Source organism: Geotrypetes seraphini, chromosome 5 (genome assembly GCF_902459505.1).
Source record: "Geotrypetes seraphini chromosome 5, aGeoSer1.1, whole genome shotgun sequence".
NCBI classification, from domain to species: Eukaryota; Metazoa; Chordata; class Amphibia; order Gymnophiona; family Dermophiidae; genus Geotrypetes; species Geotrypetes seraphini.
In genome coordinates, this window is record NC_047088.1 from 67,847,661 (window position 1) to 67,872,973 (window position 25,313).

Sequence of the window (25,313 nt, forward strand, 5' to 3'; positions counted from 1 at the left end):
ATTATTATGGGAAGTTCTTGGGCTTTTAGCCCTCATTAATGTGCAAATAGCACAGTATCGTACGTCAATGCCACTGGATTTTCCAATATTTTATTCACTTGACCCCAAATGGATCTCCAAAACTTAAGTATCAAGGGACAATAGTACAGTAGATGATTCAATGTCCCTACATCAAGATGACAGTGCCAGCATCTATTAGACTTAGAACTATCCAATTTCTGTAAACGAACAGGGATCCAAAAAGATCTATGTAACAAGAAAAACCATGTTTGTCTCATAGATGCAGACGCCGTACACCTCATCCTTCAAGTCCAAATTTGTGGCCATTGAGATGCAGAAATCTGCTGCTTTATCTCAATGCTCCAAATGTCACAAAGACCAGTCTTTGTTTCTTATTCAAAAATTCAGATATTGATTTGTACCACTGGGCGGCCTGATGCCCTAGAAAATCTGTCTGGAAGCATAGAACCGGCAAACTATACTGATTTTTAAGATTTTGCCAATCAGGGAACCCCTTCTGAATGGCTTGCTTCAACTGCAACCACTTATAATTTTGAGACTTAGCAATACCAAATGTTTGTTGCAATCGTGAAAAGTCAAGCAACTTTCCCTCTGATACTACATCATCCAGAGTACGTATGCCCGCCTGCATCCAATGCTTCCAGAGGATCTTAAACCCGCCAATTTGAATCTTGGAGTTCAGCCAAAGGTGGATTTATGAATCGGAATAGGTGTTAAATTATTAATAAATTTTAATGTCTGCCAAGTATCTAATAAAATTCTATTGTCCTTATACATCCTAGGTAACTTGATACTTAAAATGTGACACAATCTCAATGGAGACAGGAGTTGCCATTCCAACCATAACCAGTTTGGAAAATTTTCCATGAGCTCAGGGAGGATCCAATACTAAACTAAAACTAAACTAAACCTTAGGCTTGTATACCGCGCCATCTCCACAAGCATAGAGCTCGGCATGGTTTACAGGGTTAGGTTGAAAAGGAGCTACAATGAAGGGTTATAGGAAAGGAGCTAGGAAGATAAAGAGGGACAGGGAACCAAGAAGCATACCCTGACACATTATATAGGCTTGATGGTACCTATAAAAATTGGGAAAATTTAATCCCTTCTCCCCCACCCCCCGCCACCACAATTAGTTTTTGTAAAGATATTAAAGCAATTCTCGCAGCTTCACCCAGTTAAATAAATTTAGTAATAATACTATTCAATTTCTTGTTAAAGGACCCCTGAAAAAAACACTGGCACCAAGACAGATGTAAAGGGTTCCATTGCTCACACATTTCTGTAACCTTCAGCAATAAAGATTTTTCATTTACTTTCATTGTCTCTTCCAACATTTTCTGTATCCAAATACCTAAATATTATATACCCTCTTCCTTCCAAAGAAAAGGGAATGTATCAAATATTCCTTTTGGACAATGTACATTTAGTGAAAGAACCTCTGATTTACTCCAATTTATTTTATAGCCAGAAAATTTGCCAAATCAGTCAATCAAATCCAGTAAATGTGGGATGGAAGTTTCAGGATTCCTCAAATGAAGCAAAATATCATCTGCAGAGGCTTTATATTCCCGACCTGCATAAGGAATACTCTGTATCTCCTTTGCCTGTTGAATAGCCAACAGCAGGGGTTCCAGTCCAATATCAAAAAGCAAAGGAGATAACTGACACCCTTGTCTAACTCCCCCTCTCCAGACAAAAACGTTTTGAAAAAGTATTATTAATATATAATATGGCAGAAGGGGAACTATACAAGGTTTGAATCATTTGTATAAATCCGGAACCAATACCAAACCAATCCACTGCGTGATACTTGAAGGTCCACTCCACATGATCAAAGGCCTTCTCTTCATCCAAGGATACAAAGAAGGCTGGATCTTCCATGGCTTTTGTTAAATTTAACATGTGGAAAGCCAGTCTGGTGTTGTTTGAATAATGTCTTTGAGCAACGAACCCCGTTTGGTACATACCAATAATTTAAGGGAGAGCCTTGGTCAAGCGTAAAGCCAATAACTTAGCCAGAAGTTTTCCATCTACATTAATCAAAGAAATAGGCCTGTAATTTGAAATCAACGTAGGATCTTTATTTGGCTTCAGCAAAACTATAGTTAAAGATTCTGCCATAGTACCTGTAATGCAACCATTAGTCAGTTGAGCCTGATATAAATTTAATAAATGAGGTAATAGGGTAATTTGAAATGATTTGTAAAACTCTACAGTGAACCCATCACCACCTGGAGTGGATCCAACTCTAAGGGACTTCAACGCTGCTTGTAGCTCTTTCATTAATATAGGCGTGTCAAGAGTTCATTTTATATACTCAGGAATTTTAGGCCCCTTAATTAACTTCAAAAATTCTAAACCCTCAAGTTCTTTATTTGAATAAAGCTCAGAAGAATATAAAGCTTTATAATATTTCAAAAATTGTTTTAAGATATTTCCAATTTGAGAATGAGTTTCCCCATTCTCATCTGTGATAGCCACAATTTTTATTTTTATTTTTTTTTTAACATTAAGGTAATTAACTAATACTCTTCCCGCTTTATTCGAGTTTCCATAATACAGAGCTTGTTGAGAAAACAACTCTTTTCTAGCCATTTGAGAGGAAATCTTATTGTATTTATATTTAGCTTTTAAGAGGGCCTGTAAAGAGTTTGTTCCCATTTTAAGGTCAATTGGGACTCTAAAACCTTAATATTTTGTTCCAAATTAGAATATTCTATTTTAAGTTGTTTCCTAACATATGCCAAATATGAGATTATTTGCTCCCTCATGGTAGCTTTGAAAGCTATCTCTTAGTGAAACTAAAGATCCCTAGCCTTTTTAGCCTTTCCTCAGATGGAAGCCATCCCATTCTTTTTATTGTTTTCATCGTTCCTTTTTGTATCTTTTCTAATTCCACTATATCTTTTTTAAGATGTCACCAGAATTGTGTTTCCTATAGAATTTTGTATACACATCTACTCGAAGTACAAAAATCACTGCCTGGCAGATTTACTGTTTCAGAAAACAGATCGGCATATGGTCCGCTAATCCTAAGAGGACAGTAGATGTAGAAGCAGACACAGTGGAAGATATTAAAAACCTTTATTGCAGAATCATAAATAAGAGTGCCCAACACAGCCGTGTTTCACCTAGCAAGGTGTTTCTACTTTTGTTTTCATTCAGCAATGATTTAATGATATAAAATTTTGTATTTATTTAATAACAGCATATGCATATGATACAATGCTCTGTAGATATTATAGCAAATATTACAATAGAGTCTGACAATCATTGTTTTATTGTAATAAATATTAAAGTCAGCAAAATCAAGGGCTCCTTTTACTAAGATAGGCTAGCGTTTTTAGCGCACACAGGAAATTACTGTGTGCCACACCGTGCGATATGCTTCTAGAACTAACGCCAGCTCAATACTGGCATTAAGATCTAGCGCATGTGGCAATATAGCGCACGCTATTCTGTGCATTAAAGCCTTAACGCAGCCCCAAATGTAAGATCGCCAAACATCTGTAGTTGTCCTGTAGTATGTATCAGTCTGCGTGACCACATAAACTTACAAAGAGAATGATTAAAAACAAGTTATGAACAAACACAAGTACCTTAATATCTGTACAAGTGTTTACTTTCACAGTTATTAGTCAGTAAAAGCTGCTTGTGAAGCTTATTTGTAATTTCCCTGCTTGTGATATCATCAGACACCAAGGGCTGATAATTATTCAAAGATATCAGGAGCAGGAAAATCAGATTTTCACAGAGTAGTAAATGAGAGAGCAAAAGGTGATCCTGATGAGATTACCACCAGGTTCCATGTCATCAAGACAAGCTGTGACCTAATTGATTGCAGCCTTGGGTGTATGATCCAGCTTATATTAGAGAAATTGCAACTACAAATCCTCAGAGAAAATGAAACAAATTCAGCATTGGCTCAGCTTATTTTAGGGCTCTATATACTAAGTTGTGATATGGCTAACACGGAAGTTAAAATTGATTTAATATGGGCATTAGGAAATGTTCATTTTATTTTATTTTTTATTTAGGTTATGACTTTTCAGTAGTAGCAACTCACAGTTAATAAGTTCAGGTACAGTTGGTCTTTCCTTTTCTCTAGAGGGCTTATAATCTAATTTGGCACCTGAGACAAGGTGAAATTTGATTTTACCTGCTAATTACCTTTCCTTGATTCCTGCTAGACCAGTCCAGACTCATGGGTTATATCACCATACAAAACAGCAGATAAAGGCAGAGGTAACAGCCTTTTCAATTATATTATCACAGAATAAGGAATGGTGAAGGCCTGGAACTTGCCGGTATACTATTGATAAAGTTGTCATAAACTCAAAACAATAAACTCAGAATAGAATTCTATGAATTAGGGAAACAGCACTCAAAGAGCATCCTCTTCAAGAACAAACATAAACTCTGTTTTACTGATCACCTGAGGCAATAAACAGGGAATACCTTCCAGCTGAAGTCCTACCAGGTGAAACCTGGACTATCAAGCAAGAATCAAAGAAAGGAAATTAAAAGATAACGCCAAATGTCTCCTTCCTTTTCATCCTGCTAAATCTGTCCAAACTGATGGCCTATACCCAAATTCTATGACCTTAAGCAAGAGGAAAACAAGGCTCCTTCAAGAACTATCCTTCTAAAGCAGTGGTCTCAAACTCACAGCCCGTGGACCATATTCGGCCCGCCAGGTACTATTTTGAGGCCCTTGGTATGTTACCATTGTTCTGGAATGTTGCCGCCTCACTGCTGTAACCTCACACAAGCGCTTTCCTGCATCTGTGCACGATAGTGAGGTGGAGTGGAGAGGACAATCGTGTACAGACACAGGAAAGCACTTGCGTGAGGTTACAGCAATGAGGCGGGCAACGTTCCAGAACGTAAGATAACCATTGGAGGCAGTGCAGCTTGTGCATGTGTACGTAATCTCCTAAACTCTCGCGAAATTTGGCACCTCTCCTGGCGGTGACTGCTTGATGTAAGATGGCGGTTCTATCCGGTGCCGGAGGAGGTGAGAGCTGAAGGCGGTTGCAGACATGACCACCGGACACTTAAGGCACAAGTTTTCCAGGCACAAGTCAGATATTGATTCTCCCCTCTACAAAAGAACCTAGAGGACCACACCAAAATCTTGTCTCTTGCAGTTGATGCTTTAGATTAGAATCTAAATCACAATTTTGCATGAGGTAAAACCCTTTATAGTTTATAAATCTTTCCTTAATTGCTTCTGATAATTTCAGCTATACACAACTGAAAGCAGTGCAACATGCAGAAAGTGAAGTTTAAAACTATCTAAACTTCAATTTCTGCATGTTGCACCGCTTTCAACTGGGTATAGCTGAAATTATCAGAAGGAATTAAGGCAAGATTTATAAACTACAACGAATTTTACCTCATGCAAAGTTGTCATTTCTTTACATTAACTATTTTTTCTGCAGCCCTCCAAGTATCTACAAATCCAAAATGTGGCCCTGCAAAGGGTTTGAGTTTGAGACCGCTGTTCTAAAGGGACTGTCTTCTCTCATACTTATTTCCAACCTATAGCATATAACAAAGGAATGCAGAGAAGACTAAAGTTTTCAGGCACAACTACCCTATATTGCTGCTCCCCCTGAGGGGGGTCAACTGGACTGTTATTGGGGGCCTTAAGATCCTCCAGAATGCCACTGGTTCATCAAATACATCAGCCCCTAATTATACCCCTTGATCCATCAGAACAGAGAAAATTTGGGAGCTGCCTCGCCATACATGGATCGCTAACAGCACAAAAAGCCAGTCAGAGTTACAAAAAGGATTTGTGGTTTTCAAGTGACGAGTAAGACCATGTAAACATCTAACTTGTGAAGATAAGACACAACATCCTACCCCCACCCCACTTCCACACATCTTACTGTTCTTTTGAACAGTCAGTCAGAAAGATCAATTGACTCAAATGAATGACAATCAAAAATAACTCACTGAAATTAAAGATCAGTAAAGAATACTGTACGATTAAAATCAATATTAAAAAGTGCTTTAACATCACAAGTTAAGACACAAGCCATTAACCAGCTAGCAATTCCCACGCTCTCCTCCTACTGCTTTGGAATTGGAGACTGAACTCATAACGATCTTGAAAAATGGGAGATGCAAACAAAAAAACTCTTCTATGTCCATTTGATAATTTCTATAAGACTCAGTGTATGCTGAGACTGAGTCAAAGGAGTTATTGGTCTCATAGAAATAGAATATACCTTACCTACACAGTTAATATTAAAGGCCTCGGGGTCTGTTTAACAGCATCATCAGATCCAAATACTTAAAAAGTGTTGAAATAAGAAAATCTGTCTCCATCGTCATGCATTCCAATGAGTAGAAGGAAAGAGTGAGAATCCATCAGCATATACAGTGGTACCTTGGAATCCGAACACCCCTGAACTCGAACGACTTGGAATCGTAAATTTTTTTTGTAGTAAATTTTGTCTTGGAATCCGAACTCTGCTTTGGAATCCGAACACCCTACACATTTGTTTGTGCCACAGAATCTGAATGCTGCTTTGGAATATTTGTTAATATTTTACCTTAAAATCCAATGTATTTCCTGTTAAAATTTGAGTTTGTGGGACCCAGGAACGGATTCATCCAGTTTCTATTATTTTCAATGGGAAAAATTGGCTTGGAACTCGAACGCTTTGGAACTCGAACGGGGATCTGGAACGGATTAAGTTCGGATTCCAAGGTATCATTGTATAGGGAAAGAAGCAACAGAATTTGCAAAATGAGGGGGGGAAAAACCTCTTCAAACAACTAGATCAGCAGATGAGGGAAAACAAGTGACAAATGCATAAATATAGTGGGAAATATAAAATCAACATCGGACATATGAATGGTTAAGAAGAGGTGAATTGAAACCTAAGGATGATGTATTGATAGTTTCATTTCAGGATAGTGGATTATGGATGAGATGGTTCAAAGCAAGCACAGAAAAAAACCCTCATAAAACAAACATTTGTAGATTCTGTAAAAATGAGGTTTTCACTTATCTTGTAACTGGCCTTGAAATTCTGATGGCAGAGAATTTCTGTACAGAAAGGCACAAATAATTGGTATGCCTCATCCATTGGGGAGCTTTGTAAATATTACAACATTCCTTTACCAGAAAAACACTGTGATCATGAACCAGAGAGAATTATAGGAAATGAAGAGATTATGATCACTTGGGAGATTCCTATTTCATCTCATAAAAAGCTGGATGCAAGAAAACCAGGAAGAAGAGTAAAGGAGAAAACACAAGAACAGCATTGATAATAGAGGTGTCAGTGCCAAATGGTTGATCACCTGGAGATGAGATCTTTAAATAACAAAAAAAATGCAGTGCAGAGCAAATAAAAAGGTGGCAGAAAGATGTAGAAATATCCCCCATCATTTTTGGAGCCTCAAGCTGAATTAAAAGGAATTTTCAAGCTCGCTTTGATAGGTTGTCTCATGATACATCTTATGAACTCTAGAAGGAAAGTCACTATTGCATGATGCAAGTTTTTCGGTAACACTGACAATTAAATTGAGATTATATTCCAGGCGTGAGGTATGCAAAAAACGAACCCATTCGGAAGCATTGCCTATGAAAGATATAAGACTTGCAATTCAGAGATATGTCTAGCAGGACAAATGGCCATCAGAAAGACAATCTTCAAGTGATGTCTGATGCAAAGGCTCAAATGGCCAGCCTGCCAGAGAGTTGAATTTCAAATTAAGATTCCACTTGGTACTACTGAATGGAAGGGTGGCAAAATTGACCTAATCCTCCACAGAATCTGAGACTATCGAGGTGGACTGCTAATGGCACCATTTTGTTTTGACCCCTATAACAGGAGAGAGCTGCCACCTGCATAATCTCCCTTCTTTAGTTAAGCACAGCAGAACAAACAGCAGACGAGTTCTTCACATTTCCCCGCTAAAACCCTCTTGTGTGGTTTTGTAAAAGGGGGGATTTATATATTTGTCTGGCTTGCTCTTTGCTTTGCTGTGCTTGCATCACAGATCATCCACCTCTTCGACATTAACCCAGGGTAGCCTCTGGTCAAGACGACTTGTAAAAAGTCTAAACTAGATGACACTATCACTTGTCAAGTTGATGAATGGCATGTCTCATGCCAGCATGCAAACTGATGCCAGGCATTTTGGAGGGTCATGCAGTAGCGTAGCAAGAGTGAGAGGCACCCAGGGCGATGGTGCCCCTCCCCCGCCCTCTTCTCTGCCCCACCCCAGCCCCATCCGCTCCTTCCCCTCCCTCTCCTGCCGTGTGCAAATGCCCATCCCCTTCCCCCTATACCTCTTTAACGTGTGCAGCATGAGCAGCAACCCCAACCTGCTCTGACATCACTTCCTAGGCACGGGTCCAGGAAGTGGCATCAGAGGAAGAGCTGACAATGGCGTGAGCAGCAGGTTGGGGTTGCTGGTCATGCCGTGAACGTTAAAGAGGTATGAGGGAAGGGAAGAGTCACGTGGTAGTAGGGGGCAGAGAGGAGGATGGGGGTTGGTGCCCCCACCAAGACGGCACCCTGGGCAAACCATCCCCCCTTACTACGCCACTGGGGTCATGCTATATTTGCATTATCCTTCTGGCTTTAATTTACTTTAGAACATAGATCCTTCAACAACCTAGAACAGTTGATAACTGTAGATTCTTAGCAGATACATTATGTTATGTTAAGCTGAAAAACATTATTGCTCACGTGTAACAAGTGCTTTCTATAAACAGTAGAACTGATCAGGTATACAAATAAGTGACATCACCACACATTACTGTGGTGAAACAGCTTTTCCAGAGTTCAGAACCTGGGACAAGATCCTGTAAATGGTGCCAAAATTTGGGCACTGGATACAATTAGTATTGAGCTGTATTCTATAAATGGCGGACTGAGTTGGGCACCATTTTGGGCATGAGAATTTACACCAACTGAAATCTGGTTTAAATCCATGTGTAAATTTGATGCAGACCACCCAAATTCTATAATAGTGCGCACATCTTTAGTAAACGCCTCTGTTCCACCCATGCTCCTCCCATGACCATGCCCCCTTTTTAATTGTGCACTAAAAGATTTACATGTGCATCTTTATAGAACAACATGATGCATGCATAAATCCTAATTGTTGCCAATTAACCCCAGTGATTGATTGTTAGCACCTAATTATTTGCTAATTGGCTCATTACTCAAATTGTACAAGTGCCCAAATTTGTGCACACAATTTTGAGCGTCATGTATAGAATCCAGGGTTTAGTGCATAATTCTGACCATGTGCAGTCTTTCCTGAACACAACAGTCTCATTGGCTCATCAATTAGTCCCGTAGCTCAAAAGGGAATGAGAGTCTTGGGGAGGTAATAGGAAGTCTTTGCTTAATCAATCCTGATGTCTCAAGAAAACCTCCCCATACAGGTAAGCAGCAGAGCTTTTTCCATCAGGCACTGCAGTGGTTCTGATTTGATGACATTTCAGTTAAGAGGTGAGAGTAGCAGCAGCTTGTGAAAACCAAAATTGAATGCATGATGCCAGCTAATTAGCTAACGTTCTTTTGTCAACTGGGATGCCAATTCTGTCGGGGTCAAAAGATACAAACATCTTCATAATTTTTCTAATTCTGATCTTTTGAGGTTATAAGTGAAAGTCCAGAGTATGATGGGCTATCTATGATGAATTTTTATGAGACTTTGGGCAGAAAATAAAGAGTACTATTTTCCCATAAATGTGGCAAACATATGAATAAGTTTAGCTTGAACCGAACTTGTTCCTCTAGCTGATGTAATCACCAATACAACAGGACTTTCTGTGTGATATACTTAAGCAAGGCTGACTGCATTGGCTCAGTTGGTGATTTCATAGGGGACATAAGAACAATGGTTACTGCAGGTTTCTGTAATGGTGGTCTGAGGTGAAGAAGTCCCTTTATGAAATGAGAAATGAGTGGACACTGGGAAGCCAATTGTCCATCAATTTAAGTATCATAGGCTGAAAGAGCACTGAGATGAACCCTGACAAAATGGGATTTTGCTATATGTATGCTCCAAATGGAAAACTTATTCCATGGCATAAGTACATAATGTAGATGGCTTCCTTGGAACAATTAAACAATCATGAATATGCACTGGAAGATCTAGTGCTGTAACTAAGTGCTGCTCAATTCCTAGGGTTTTGAGGTCTGGATAAAGAAGAGAGTTCTTGTTCTGTTTGATTAACAATGGAGAGATTGGGAGCGTGTAAAATGTATGGACCACAAAATGCAGTAGTAGAGAAAACCAGTTTTGATGAGGCCGGTGTAGTGCTATGAGAATCAGCATGTTTGGTCTCTATTTAAACTTATGTAAAGTCTTTGCTATGAACAGGAAAGGAGGACAAGCATAGAACTGATACTAATAAAGCAATCCCTTGCCAGACGATCTGAAAATAAGCAGAATAAAATTGTAAAATCAACAGTATTACATTCCCGTGTTGTTGAATTCATTTATTTGAGGGGTCCCTCAAGCTTTCAAGATAGGTTGCAACACCTTGTCATAGAGGATTCACTTGTGGAGTTGAAGGACTCAGCTAGATGTGTCAGCCAGATGCCAGAGAGGTATGTTGCTTGTATTTAAATGTATTTGAATGTAATTTTCTATGATAAAACTCCAAATTCTTTCTGCTTTTTGTCAGAGGTAGAGAGATCCTCTTCCTCCCTGCTTGTTTATATAAAACATAGCCTCTTAGTTGCCTGTTTAGATTAGAGTTCAAATGGCCTTGAAGAAGGAAGACCTAGAGTCAAATGGTATAAAATATGGCCTGGAACTCCAGGTGATTGATATGCAAGAGATGTTAAGACTTCAATCAAGTCTAACATGACCATACATCCTGTTTTGAAAGGGACCGTCCCTTTTTTAATTACCTTGTTCCATTGTCCCGAAGCACACCTGAAATATCCTGTTTTTGGAGCCCCAAGATGCAGCAACAGGCCAGGCACTGCAGTGACTGCACTGCACAAGCACTGGGCCTACAAGTCTTCCTCTCCGATGTCAGAATTGACATCGAGGTGTGGGGGGGGGAAGGCTCGTAGACCCGGCACTTGTACCTTGGTGTTGCTGCATTGGGGAAGCAGGGTGCATCGGGGGCAGGGGAAGCAGGGAGTGTCGGGGAAGCAGGGTGTGTCGGGGAAGCAGGGAGGCTTGGCTTGGCTTGGGGGGGCAGGAGAAGCAGGCTGCGTCGGGGAAGCAGGGAGAAAGAAAGACAGACAGAAAGAAAGGGGGCATGGAGAGAGAAAGAAAGAAAGGGAGCAGGGAGAGAGAAAGAAAGAAATGAAAGAGAGGATGCACAGTCAGAAAGAAGTGCAACCAGAGACTCATGAAATCACCAGATAACAAAGGTAGGAAAAATTATATTTAAATTTAGTGATCAAAATGTGTCAGTTTTGAGAATTTATATCTGCTGTCTATATTTTGCACTATATTTAATGGGATCCAGAAGATCTGGGGGAGGGGGGGACGACTGGAAGATCCGGGGGTCCTGATCCATTTTGAGGAAAAAAAGTAATGCTCACGTTAACCAAGTCCCTTGCATGAGGGAGATAAGTTTCTATAATGGTGTTACAGTGGAGTAAAGGAAACACCTTGTGTGAGAGTGCTGTTGGATATCTACTACTACAGCATGTTTTGTAATTGAAGTGAAGGATGCAATATGGTGGATACAAGTTGAATACATGATTCGACTGAAACTTAAGATCCACTTCATGTCATATTATTTGCAGACAAGTGAAAGAAATGATGTGCCCTGTAGTGACCATAAGACCTAACATCTATACATAAGCCTTGGATGTGATTTTTGTCAGCTTGAACATTGTAGATATTGTGGACAAGAAGTATTGTTTAATGTTTATCTTTTATTAAAACTTGTTACACCGCTAATTCATATGACTGGTCCAAGAGGTTTACAAATATACAATCAATATAAATCAACATTGTTTGTGCAGTGGCAGAAATGTTCTCTCTTGTTCTGTGTCTAGAACATCCCCTTTGAAGGACAATCTGGGCCAGATTCTGTAATTGGTGTCTAAAAAAGATAGGCGCCTACAGTGTGGCACCTACTACATGTCAATCACACTCAGGGGTCCAGGGACGGCACCTAACTTAAAATGTAGACATCTGTAATATAGGCCATGGTTTTAAAGGCCTACATTATAGGTGCCTAAGTCCTTTAGAAAATTGCACTTAGTAGTGCCCAAGTCTTTCTCCACCCCTAAACATGCCTACTTTGGTGTTAGGTACTGCTAGGCAGCGGCAGCAGCGAATTTCTCCAGCGTTTGTGCTGGAGCAAGATCTTGATTTGGAGTTCTCAGTCCTGGTTGAGGCCAGCAAACAATATATGATGAAAATGTCAGATGACATTCCTTTCTGATCGATTTTTGGTCTTGATTACCAGTATATTTATTATATCATCATTCATATTTCTAAGACTCCTGAGGCAGGCCTTGATGGCCGAAACATGTACATGTCGAGTCGATGAATGTGTTTTATTGATGTTTGAACAATAAAGATCTTCAAATCACCAGACACATTGGAGGACACTTTTTTAGTGCACATCATTTTCTTCTGGACAATTCCACTCTGTTTTGTGCAGGCACTGCTAAGCACCATGTGTTAGGTGTCTATCTTTTGTAGAATTGCACCTAAAAAAATAGGCGTCTATTTCCCAATTAATTTTTTTTTTTTTCAATTATGAGCTTGTGTGCCTAGATTATAAAATTGCTCCAATACACTGTTGTCTGTGGTTTTGGCATAATGACCAGAAGTTTGTGTTGGTTGTGTTAATAATAAATAAACTTTAAAGAAAAAAAGAAAAGAAATAGATGAAACAGTAGAGCAATGATAAAAAAAAAAAAAAAAACAGCCTCAGAAACATACAGAAGTAAACACCTCTCAAATGGATGGGAGAGCTTGGTTTTTGCATCCCTTTGGCAGAGCAGGAACCTGAAAAACTAGAGAACTAAAGAGACAGCTGCATATGGGAAAGGATTATATCCAAGGGGACCATCATCTAAATAGAAAACTTGAGTATCTTTTGAATAAAATGACTTTTAGCAACATGGAGAGTGAAATGACTTATATTTGTGCTTCATTTTAAATTTACATAGAAGACTATAGAACATTGTAAGTCAAAGTGCTTCGAAAATGAGCCCCTACGTTATTGGGTCACTATGGGGCTCATTTTCAAAAGAGAAAAAATGTCCAAAAAGTGACATAATGTACCAGATGGACGTTTTTCTCTCCAAACTGTCCAAATTGCTATTTTCAAAATCTATCTTCTGGACGGATTTCTATGCTGTTCATTTACCATTCATTTAAATCTCAAGGGGGCACTGGGTGTTTTGGGTGGGACTAGGGCAGGCTTATGACATGTTTTTCTGCCAAAATCAAACATTTTAGAAAATGTCCAGGGCACAATTTGGATGTTTGGGGCTAGAAATGTTTTAAAAATGAACATATGGCAAAAGGGTACCCAAACTGACCAAATGACCACTGGAGGGATGGAAAAATGACTCTCCCCCACACTTCCCCAGGGATCACTGACCCCCTCCCATCCCCTAAAGATGTGAATGAAACAGTGCATATGTACCTGTATGGCAGCTGAAGATGTTATGGCCAATCAAGTTTCAAGTTTATTTATTATTTGATTAATCGCCTATTCCAAATTCTAAGTGATGTACAAATTGGTAAAATACATTATCTAAAATATACATAAAATAAACCTACATAATTAACAAGGGGATAAGTTACAAAAAAAACCTAATTAAGTTAAGACATGAATACTATAGGGAAGGTAGGATAGAAATACAATCTTGGAAAGGAAAGAGTCAACAATTAAAGGTTAAACACAACAGGAATGGAAAGACAAATAAATAGGTAAGATAAAAGTAAACAAAAGAGCAATTAACGAAAGAGCAAATTAACATTTCAATTAAGTATTGAACGCATCTTTAAAAAGAAAGCTTTTAAGTTGGCTCTTAAGTTTTTCCAAATTCTTCTCCTCTCTTAAGTAAGCAAGTCTTTGGGAAGTACAGTGGACTCCAGGGAAGGGACTCAGACCCATATCTCAGTCTAACTACTAAACTACTAACTGCAAAACCTACTGTACTGTCATATAGGTGACACACAGGCATAAGTGCTATTGAGGTAGTATACAGTTGAGTCCAGTAGGTTTAGGAGGGTTCATCATAAACCATAAGGGGGATTATTGTGAGATGTGTACCTGGGACCTTTGATATGAAGTTTGTTTTGTGTGTTTTTCATTTGGACGTTTTCTTTTTTGAAAATGGTCATAAGGGCAAATATGTCTAGAAGGGTCATTTTTTTAAAATAAAGAGGTTTTGAAAATGACCTTTTTCTCTACCCAATTTGTGGACATACTTCACAAAACGTCCATACTCTTACTTAGATATCATATCGAAAATGATCCTCCATGTCACCCCAGGGAAATTAACCATGCACATCTACACCTGCCTTTTGATGCATAAAGTTCTTCAGTGAAACATTACATATGTATTCTTGAATTTTCAAATGCACATAAGTGATAACCTCTCTGAAACCCTGTCCATGGGAATGCCTCTGTTTTCTGTGGATAAAAATAGGAGCATACAGGCACCTACTGCTTGGGCAGTTTATCCATGCAAATGGCTTGAAATTGATGGAATCTGATTACAGTGTGGCTGTGGACTTCTTTAGTATCAGATTTCCACTTCCTTTTTATCCATTGTCTCACATCTCTCTATTTCTTCATGTCTTCACTTCCTACCACTTGTCTCCTTTTTACCTCCTTCTTCCTCATCTCTCATCCATCCATTTTGTATGTCACAGAGTTGCTTGTACCTGTCCTGGTGCTGTGGTTGAGCAAAGGTGGGAGTTAGCAAAGTATGTTTTCAGTGTTAATGTTTGGAGCTTCTCTCCATCATTGTGAAAGTCTCACATGCATGTTTCTGTTTGGCATCTCCAGCATTTGGACCCATGTCTGGTGGGTGAAGAGGGAATAATCAGAGAAATGAGAGGAACTTTTAAAGAACCTCTAGTGGGAATGGCCCAGGATGACGCTGGACAAGGACAGCTAACGAGGTACCAGAGGAGCCTAACCTTAGATGTAGTCAAAAAGACAGGAATCAATGTCATGCTTGTCTAACTTCTTTTTTTTCTCCATTTCCCTTCTGATCATCCATCCACCTTCCTGACATCTGTCTTGTAATGCCATGTACTAGTTTCTGGTATCTCTTATTTTTTAGTTTCTCTTTTTCTACATATTTGGCATATATTCATTGAGTATGGATTTGATTATTTGTTTTTTCCACATCTGAGCTGAGTCTAGCTGAGGCAATGAATGGTGAAGTGACTAGTCAAAGGTCATGAGGAGCATCAATGGAAGAAGCAGGATCTTAAACCTGGTTTCCATCATTTTAAGCCTGCTGCACTTACCCCTAGGCCAGGGGTAGGCAATTCCGGTCCTCAAGAGCCGGAGCCAGGTCAGGTTTTCAGGATATCCACAATAAATATGCATGAGATAGATTTGCATCTCAAGGAGGCAGTTCATGCAAATCCATCTCATACATATTCTTTGTGGATATCCTGAAAACCTGACCTGGCTCCGGCTCTCGAGGACCGGAATTGTCTACCCCTGCCCTAGGCTATTCCTCCATTCCGTTTCCTATAATAAACATAAGGCAATGGCTCTTCCAGTTCAGTGATGAAGGGGGTTGAGGAAGCCTTGGAATTAGCTAACAGAAAAGCTGTAAGTTGAACTTGAGAAATTAAGAGAATTATAGGATCAGGTAAATACTGGGCTCATAATGACATGACCTTCAAAAAAGAAAAAAAGCATAATTCTATTTGATAAATTCTATCTATTATAAACTTCTAATTATGAGCAGAATACAGCAGATGAAATATATTAACTGTGCACTATACAAGAGATTCTGCAGTAAATTCTATATATGGCACCTAAAAAAATCAGCACCAAAAAAGCACTATTCTGTGAGCTGCACTTAAAAGTTAGGAGCAGTTTTAGAATAGAGCTTACACCCAGGAACTGTGCCTAACCAATGAAAATGTAATATGAATGCCCACAACTAAAGTTAGGCACGGATGCCCTTATTCTATAGACGCATAACTTGAAGGGACGCCTCTGATCTGGCCATGGCCCAGCCATTTCTGTGCCTCCTTTTTGACTTGCGCATAAAGTTTAGGCACTAATTAACTCACTATGCAATTAAATTGTTCTTTCTGTAAATGAGAAGATTAGCCTCTTGGCATAGCTGATAAGTCAGAGAATTCCAGTGCATTCTTAATTTAGACCAGTGTCTCACAAACTTTGCAAAGCCACGGCACACAAAAGGTGGTGGCCACAGCTCAAGGTCATCTAGAAATGTGTGGAAGTCAACGCATGCGTGAAGGCCCTCCAGTCGGGGCCCTGAACCACCAGTGGGGGGTGCTGTAAATGAAGAGACATGGAGAGAAGGAGAGGCACTGGCCACGAGAGGCATATCCTGTAGGCAGTCAGCTGGCACCACTTCTCCTCCCCAGCGTCTCATGGCACACCTGGAATCTCAGGTGGCACACTGCGTGCACTGGTGAACTGAACCCAGGCCGCTCTAATACTGTGCGTGCCGGCTTCCCTGCTCCTCTGAAACAGGAAGTTATGTCATTCCTGTTTCAGAGGAGCAGGGAATCTGGTGCGCGTAGTGTTAGAGCGCCAAGGCCTGGGTTCAGTTCGCTTATGGGCGGTGGGCAAGAGGGCAGCGAGGGAGTGGAAGGGAGGGAAGCTGATCTCACCTCACCAGGCAGTCGGGGGGGGAGAGGGGGGTAAACAGCCTGTAACTCGCTCGTTATCATCAGTTATTTTGTTTCAAACATCTTTAATTCTCAAACTTCTAAATTCAAACTCTACAAACCTAATCCTCCTGTAGGACAAATTAATTTTATGCATTATTTACTTATCTTAATTTAAATGTTCGGACCAATGCCAACATGGGCCATGTTTCACAGTCTGTATCAGGGACTGATGCAGTCTGTAATGGGTTACTGATCATGAAAAAAACCCCATAACAATTGTTACTATTAAGGCTTCGAAATAAAAACCTTTAATTCATTTAAACCATTCAATGCGCTCACTGGCCTGAGTTTACATCCATACAACATGCACATTTACTCAAAATGGCGCTCAGTGAAAGAGTGCCAAGCTTATGTAAAGCATGTGATGAACTGAACCAATCAACTGCTCACTTTCACTTACTGATTATAATAATGAATCCCGATCTAATTCTAAATTTAAACCCTTAGGAACAACTGTATCCAGACAAAACAATCCACTTTTGTTCTTTGTAATAGAGTAGTTGGCAAATTTTACCCCCCTTGTTTGCAATTCTTTGCAGGTCGTATCTAATTGGCTTGAGGTGTCTGTCACCTTCATGCAGCACCCAGGCTGTGCTGGGTCCCAAATGTTAGGCTTAGTAAACCTCTCCTTACTCCCTGTATAACAGTTTCCCTTGGATAACTTATTTTATGTGAGAATGTATCTTTTTTTGTCAAAAACTTGTACCGTATTTTCACGCATATAACATGCGCGTTATACACAATTTTACAAACCGTGCATAACCTTGCGCGTTATACGCGTGAGCGCGCTATATAAAATTTTTTTTACATAGTTCCCACCCCGCCCGATGCCCGATTCATCATCTGGAAGGACCGCTCGCACCCCCACCGCTCGCACTCCCACCCCGATGGACCGCTCGCACTCCCACCCGAAGAACCGCTCGCACCCCTACAGCCTCCCCCCCCACCCCCATGGAGAAGCTGTCTACCTTGTTTCCGGATGCCAGTGAGCCCAGCTGCTTCCTCTGCTGGCGGTCCTGCCCCTTCTCTGAGCCCTGCTGCGCTGCTTCCTCTTCCGGCGGTCCCGCCCTTTCTCTGACATCAGAGAAAGGGTGGGATCGCCGGAAGAGGAAGCAGCGCAGCAGGGCTCAGAGAAGGGGCAGGACCGCCGGCAGAGGAAGCAGCTGGGCTCACTGGCATCCAGAAACAAGGTAGACAGCTTCTCCATGGGGGAGGGGGGAGGCTGTGGGGGTGCGAGCGGTTCTTCAGGTGGGAGTGCGAGCGATGGGGGTGTGAGCAGTCCTTCCGGATGATGAATCGGGCATCGGGGGGGGGGGGGCATCAGGCTTTCAGGGTGGGGACAGAACTTCAAGGGGGAGAGGAGAGTAGGGGTGGCCGAAAGTAGAGTCGGGGTGGCCAGAGGAGAGTCGGGGCAGTGAATGGAAAGTCGGGGCGGGTGAAAGGAGAGTCGGGGCAGCCAGAGGAGAGTCGGGGCAGCCAGAGGAGAGTCAGGGCGGCATGCGCGGTATATAAAAATTTCTTTACATAAATTTGTGTTTCCCGAGCACTATACCCGTGTGCGTGTTTTACACGGGTGCGCGTTATCTACGTGAAAATACGGTAGTTCTTTTCTTAACTTCTTTTCATGTTGTAGTGTTGTAAACCACTTTGACCTGCAAGTTAGAAAAGGTGATATAACAAGAATAAAGAAGAAGAAAAAGAATATTCACTTGGGGGCAATTTTATTAAAGCTTAGTGTGCATTGAAAGCTGCATGTGCTATTTTACACCTATGGGCTACATGTCACTTAGCACACACGAATGTCTGTAAGGAACACTAAGGGCTCCTTTTACTAAACTGCGATAGCGTTTTTAGAGCGCGCTAAATCTGCGCTACGTGGCTAGAACTAACTCCAGCTCAATGCTGGCGTTAGTGTCTAGCGTGCGCGCTAAAACCACTATCGCAGCTTAGTAAAAGGAGCCCTAAGCTTTAGTGAAAAGGTCCCTTAAAGACTTCTCATAAGATATGTAAGTCAGCTTTTAAAACCAACTATTTTGCCCATGTTTTTCCTGATTACTGTTCTGAATGCTTGTTGGTTTTGGTCTGTTCAGCGACATCCAGCAAAATGTCTTGCTCACCACTGTGAACATACTCAGTTACTATTCCCCCTACTGTTTTTTCCTTGATTATTGTGTATAGGCTTATTACTGTAATTTTATAACTATGTTATTTTGCATCCTTGTAACCCAGACCACCTCCTGTGACATCCAGTGTCCTCCTGATCTCTTTGTATTGCTTTGGTTTAGCAGTATCAAATAAAGTTGAAATGTGAAAGAAGATACTGGATGCTGGCTTGAATGCCCTTTTATGCTTCTCTCCCAAATGCAAATGTGATACCTCTTGTTCCTTGTCTGATGGGAAGGTCTTCTACCATTGCATCATATTGTCCATAGCTCTGTTTAGAAGCAGGAACTCCAGAATATTCTCCTTTAAATTATAAGAAAAACACTTTTGCAGCCATTGCTCCATTCAGATCTTGTCTGCTCCAATATGCATAATAAAAAAAGATCAATGACTATTTTAGAAACCTCCCTCTGGACTAATTTTATTTGGTTTATGTCCTTTTGTAGGTACATTCTCCAGACTTGCACACAGTACTCCGAATGAGATCTCACCAGAGATTTATACCAAGGCTACTCACTTCCTTATTCCTGCTGGCTATTCCTTTTTTTTAGACCTTTCTGGTTTTTGCTTTTGCATTATTAACCTGTTTGCCCACCATAAAATCAACAGATAGGATCACTCCCAGATCCAGCTCCTGTCTTCTACGCAGAAATTTTCCAAAAACTAAAATTTCCAATTCAAAATCCAGTTGTAAGAATAAGCCTATTATACAGCTGTCAAATTCTCATTAAACACACTCGAAATAAAGGAAGGAAAAAAGCCTCAGAAAATGATCAAAACACCAACTCCTCTGTGCTTATTCACCCAGTCAAAGAAACTGATCAGATTTTTAACAAAACCCGCCTTTGCTGAAGTCATAATGCCTTGGGTCCTGTAAGGTAGACATGGTTAGGGGCAGGTTATGGGCATGTTTTGCATGTAGGCACCTAAAGTGGACTGAGGAAAAAATATTTAGGCCAAGAAAACCATGGCATAAATAGGAGATGCCTAAGGTTCAGATGCCCACTGGCACCTAAGTCTACTTTAGGTGCCACTGGGCACGATTCTGTAAATGAAACCTAACTTAAGATTGACATGCGCTATGTGCCACACACCTATGTTTTAGGCCTCCCTCCTCCATCCCTTCAGACATACCTCCTTCCCGGACATATCAGTAAGCCCCCTTAGGTCTACTGTAACTCTCCAGTGGTCTGGTGGTGCATTGGCGAGGGAATAATTCCCACTCACTCCTGCCCATGCTGTCTCTGTGATAAAAATGGCTGCCACATCTTCTAGTGGCGATCTCATGAGACTGATGCTGGAAATCATGGCAGCCATTTTTATCATGGAAATGGCTTGGACAGGAGTGAGTAGGGATCGCTCCTGACTTAAAAACGCCACTAGGAAGTACAGTTTATCTTTGGATAGATAGATAGATAATAAAGGTGTGTCCCCATTCTTTACCATCTTTGCTTTCTTCACTACTTTCCCACTATCTCATTTCCAGATGTTGTTGCCTGTCTTCCACTGTTTGTATTCGCTTGTATTTATGATAATCATTTCCCTTATCTTTTCAGCTTTATTTTTAGAAAACCATAATGACCTCTGGATATGTGCAATACAGAAATTCAAATTAGATTAGATTTTCATCTTATCTTTACTTACCGTCCTTCTTTCCCTAGATTTTTTAGCTAATGGCTCCCTGAGACTTTCCTTATCTCAACAAAATTAGTTTTCCTGAAGTCTAGGACCATCACTTTTTTAACTCCACTCACTATGAATCAGACAATCTCCCTGTTTTCACGTACATGGCCAGTATTGCCCCCTTCTGTTTAGTTTCTGTTACAGATTGCTGGAACAAATTTCCTGCAGAGAATATTGTATTTTTCATCTTTTAGATGGTACTATAGCCAGGATGTACCCCTCAAAATATGGTAGATTGAAATCAGTGGGCCGAAGCATCTTTTCTTTCAAGCAGGCTTATATATGTCTTGAATTAAATCCTTATCCATTTCTCCAACCTGCAAAAGATGTCTATGTATCATATTAACACAAACAAGTACTGCATTATCTCTTTCCAGAATAACTCTCAGTGTTTCCTTCTTAGTTCACACTGCCATTTTTTCTTATTTTTATACAAGTATTTAATGATTTATTAACTTGAGGGCTGTTATGTTTTTGAAGGTTTTTTCCATCCATGCCTCACAATCCTAGCTTAAATCTCTTTTTAGTAAATTTATCAATCTATAGTGGAAGACACTTCAAACTTTCTTTAACAGTAGGGCCCCATCTCTGTTCAGCAGTCCTTGAAATATCATTCCATGGTTCAGGAAGCCAATGTGCTGTCATCAACACCATTTATGCAGCCATGCATTCACATCCAAAATATGAGCTTTTTTACCTCAGTTTTTATTTTTTGACTGGGAAGATTGAAAATACTCTCTGCATCTTGAACATCACCATCTCCACAGAGTTTTCGTTTTCGCTGGATCTGCATTTTCTGTGGGATTAAGGGTCAATCTTTTGTTTGTTCTTCTCTTCTACTTCCAGGATTTCATTCCTGTTCTTCAGCTTTAGAGAAGGTGGGGTGAGGATATAGGGAGGGGGGAATTCAGTAAATGGTGCCCAAAGCTTGGCACTGGGAAGATCCACGCTAAGCTGGTATTCTGCAAAAAGTGCTCAGTGCTGAGCACTCAGGCCTTACTTTGGGCACAAGCATTTATGCCTGCTGAAACCTGGTATAAATATAGGTACGCAACTAATAGCAATTGGCCTCGTAAATGATACTGTTTTATAACATTGCACTTAAATTTCCAGAACGCCTCTGATCCAGCCTTGCTCATCCCATGACAATGTCCCTTTTTAAGTTGCACAATGGCCTCTTTTTACGAAGCCGCGTTAGCGGCTTTATCGCAATGCACATTTTTAGTGCGCGCTAACCCCTGCACTAGCCGAAAAACTACCGGCTGCTCAAAAGGAGGTGGTAGCGGCTAGCGTGGCCGGCAATTTAGCGTGCGCTATTATGCGCGTTAAACCGCTAACGCGGCTTCGTAAAAGGAGTCCAAAATTTAAGCATGTACGAGTATGTTATAAAACAGACTGCAGAACAGATTCATGCATAGCTCCAAAGGAGTGCCAAGTAACGCCAATTATTGGTTGTTAACAGCTCATTAATTAATTTGCATGCAAATCTGACTGGAGTCTAGTAGCTGTGGTAATCTGGACCCAGTGTCATTTTACAATCTAGTTTTACTTTCCCTTCATTATAAACTGTAATCACTTAAAATGTGTTCATAGTTTAACACATGTGTTACACTGTCCTGGAGGAAGAATCAAATTTCCAATAAAATGTATACCCTTTAGTAGTCTGCTCTCTGTTGCCTAATCAATACCTGTAGCTTGTGTCTTCATATGCAGAAAACATTAGAGATGTGGATAAGAACATAAGAATTGCTATAATGGGACAGAATTGCCAAACAAGCTCAGTATCCTGTTTCCAACAGTGGCCATCCCAGGTCCCAAGCACCTAGCTAGATCCTCAAGTAGCAAATTAATGGAAACACTTTTAAAACAGAGAATGGTCAAGTTTCTGGAATCCTGTGGATTACAAGATCGGAGGCAACATGGATTCATTAGAGGTAGGTCTTGTCAGACAAATCTGATCAATTTCATTGACTGGGTGACCAGAGAATTGGATAGAGGATGTGCGATGGATGTGGTGTATTTAGATTTTAGCAAAGCCTTTGACAGTGTTTCACACAAACGTCTGATAAATAAACTAAGTGCCCTCAGGATGGGTCCCAAAGTGACAGGCTGGGTCAAGAACTGGTTGAGTGGAAGGTGACAGAGGGTAGTGATCAATGGAGATTGCTCTGAGGAAAGGGATGTTACCAGTGGAGTGCCTCAATGTTCTGTTCTTGGGCCTGTTCTTTTTAACATTTTTATAAACGATATTGCTGAAGGGTTGTCAGGTAAGATTTGCCTCTTTGCAGATGATACAAAAATCTGCAATAGAGTAGACATGCTGGATGGTGTGAATATCATGAAGAAAGACCCCACGAAGCTTGAAGAATGGTCTGAAATGTGGCAGCTAAAAGTTAATGCTAAGAAATGCAAGGTCATGCATTTGGGCTGCAAAAACCCGAGGGGTTGGTACAGATTAGGGAGTGAAGCGCTTATGTGCACAACAGAAGAACGGGACTTGGGTGTGATTGTATGTGATGATCTTAAGGTGGCCAAACAGGTTGAAAGCTAGAAGGATGCTAGGTTGCATAGGGAGAGGTAGGGCTAGTAGGAAAATGGAGGTATAAGACTTTGGTGAGACCTCGTTTAGAATATTGTGTACAATTCTGGAGGCCGCATCTTCAAAAAGATATAAAAAGGATGGGGTCGGTCCAGAGGAAGGCTACTAAAATGGTATGTGGTGTATGGGGACAGACTTAAAGATCTTAATCTGTATACTTTGGAGGAAAGGTGGAAGAGAGGAGATATGATAGAGATGTTTAAATAATAATAATAATAATTTTATTCTTATATACCGCCATACTAAAAAAGTTCTAGGCGGTTCACAACAAGGTTAGCTAATACATGGGATACAGATAAAATACAAATTAGAATAATGGACTTAAAAACAGATAAAGACAGAAAGCATTTACAATATAATGCAGAAAATACCGATGTAAATACTACGTAATGTAAATGCGCATGAGTCGAGTCTCTTTAATTTGAAAGGAAACTCTGCAATGAGAGGGCATAGGATGAAGGCTCCGGAGTAATCTAAGGAAATACGTTTTTACATAAAGGATGGTAGATGCATGGAATAGTCTCCTGGAAAAGGTGGTGGAGACAGAGACTGTGTCTGAATTCAAGAGGGCCTGGGATAGGTACGTGGGATCTCTTGGAGAGAGAAATTGATAATGGTTACTGCGGATGGGCAGACTAGATGGTCTTTATCTGCCATCATGTTTCTATGTTTATTCTGCTCAGGTATGCATTTGAAATGACATAGAAAGTGACAATGATTTTTCCTGTTATTTCAAGTCATTGACAAACAAAAACAAGCAGAAAAACTACTACATTTTGTGTTTCATCATTTGTGGTCAATAGTATGTGCTCTTCTGAAAGAGTGGATGTGATTTGCGTAGAAGGCACAAATTGGGCACTCAGTATTCTTTGCTCCCTCTCTCATGCATACAAAAAGGACGCAAAGCATAATTCTTCAATAGAATGTGGATTTATTTGGCTGCAGCCAAAACAATGAGATTACACATTTTGTTAAACTTTTAACAATTTCTAACAATTTCTTAACAATTCAAACATAAATTCTTATTATTATTCTAAATAATTGTATCCTATTGAACTGCCCTGGGAGCACACAGCATACGCAATTTTATTGGGCTGCCGTCTAAGGAGCTACCCACCATGACACTAATCATCCACACTAACCATTGTTTCCGCTGTGCCCTTTCCCATCCCATCCAAGGATGGGCCCATCTCTCATTGCAATCATTGAACATTCATTGGCTTCCCAACTGTCCACAGCTTGGAGATGGCCCTCCATTAGTCTGCCCAACAATAAATTCAGAATGATGTGTGTTATTAATTTACTTTACTCTCCTCTTAATTTCCATCACTTCATATGGCTCTTGCTTAACAATGTGCTGTGTACCCAGGCCCTAACCAACAACCAAACCTCTACAACCTATAATCCTCCTGTACTGCTGCAGAGATGACCCTACTAGGGTAGGCGGAAAGGGGGATGCTGCCATGCACTTCCTCCGCACTGATTGCTCTACCTAACCTGGCAGCACTAACCCAGCAACCCAGCCTGTGAAAAACCCTCTCCCTTCATTGGTTCCCTGCCAGCCCCCTCTTCTCCTTCTCCTTCCCCTCCCCCCTCTCCCCTTACCCACTGAGGCCTCTATATGTGGCTGACTCCCCCAAAATGGGGGAAGTCTTGTTCTTTCTTTTTTCCAAAAGAAGGCACACTCTTTCCTGATAGTGCATGCTTGCACAAATAGAAGTAATTTCTATATAAGGCATCCCAAAAAAATTGGTGCGTAAAAAAGCACTATTCTATAAACCACATTTAGGGCCCATTTTACAAATCTTTAGTAGCGAGTCCTAGCATGGCAAATGTGTCATAGCCCATAGGAATTAAATGGGCTAGTTTGCATTTGCCACATGGAAATCTCTACCACAGCTTTGTAAAGGGGCCCTTAAAGATAGGCGTGGTTTATAGAATAGCATTTATGCGCAAAAACTGC

The 25,313-nt window shown here is 40.5% G+C and overlaps 1 protein-coding gene across 2 annotated transcripts in view; it reads left to right on the forward strand.

Moving 5' to 3' along the window:
* FRMPD3 (FERM and PDZ domain containing 3) overlaps window positions 1-25,313 on the forward strand; it is a 496,827-nt gene that overhangs the window by 293,126 nt on the left and 178,388 nt on the right. Inside the window, exon 4 of one of the 2 annotated variants that reach the window (XM_033945378.1) lies at window positions 15,023-15,138. The exons of the other annotated variant lie outside the window; for it this stretch is intronic. Within the exon in view, the coding sequence (XP_033801269.1) occupies window positions 15,068-15,138 (71 nt within the window). The 5' untranslated portion in view covers window positions 15,023-15,067. The remainder of the gene's footprint in view (window positions 1-15,022; window positions 15,139-25,313) is intronic. 2 annotated transcript variants of the gene reach the window in all.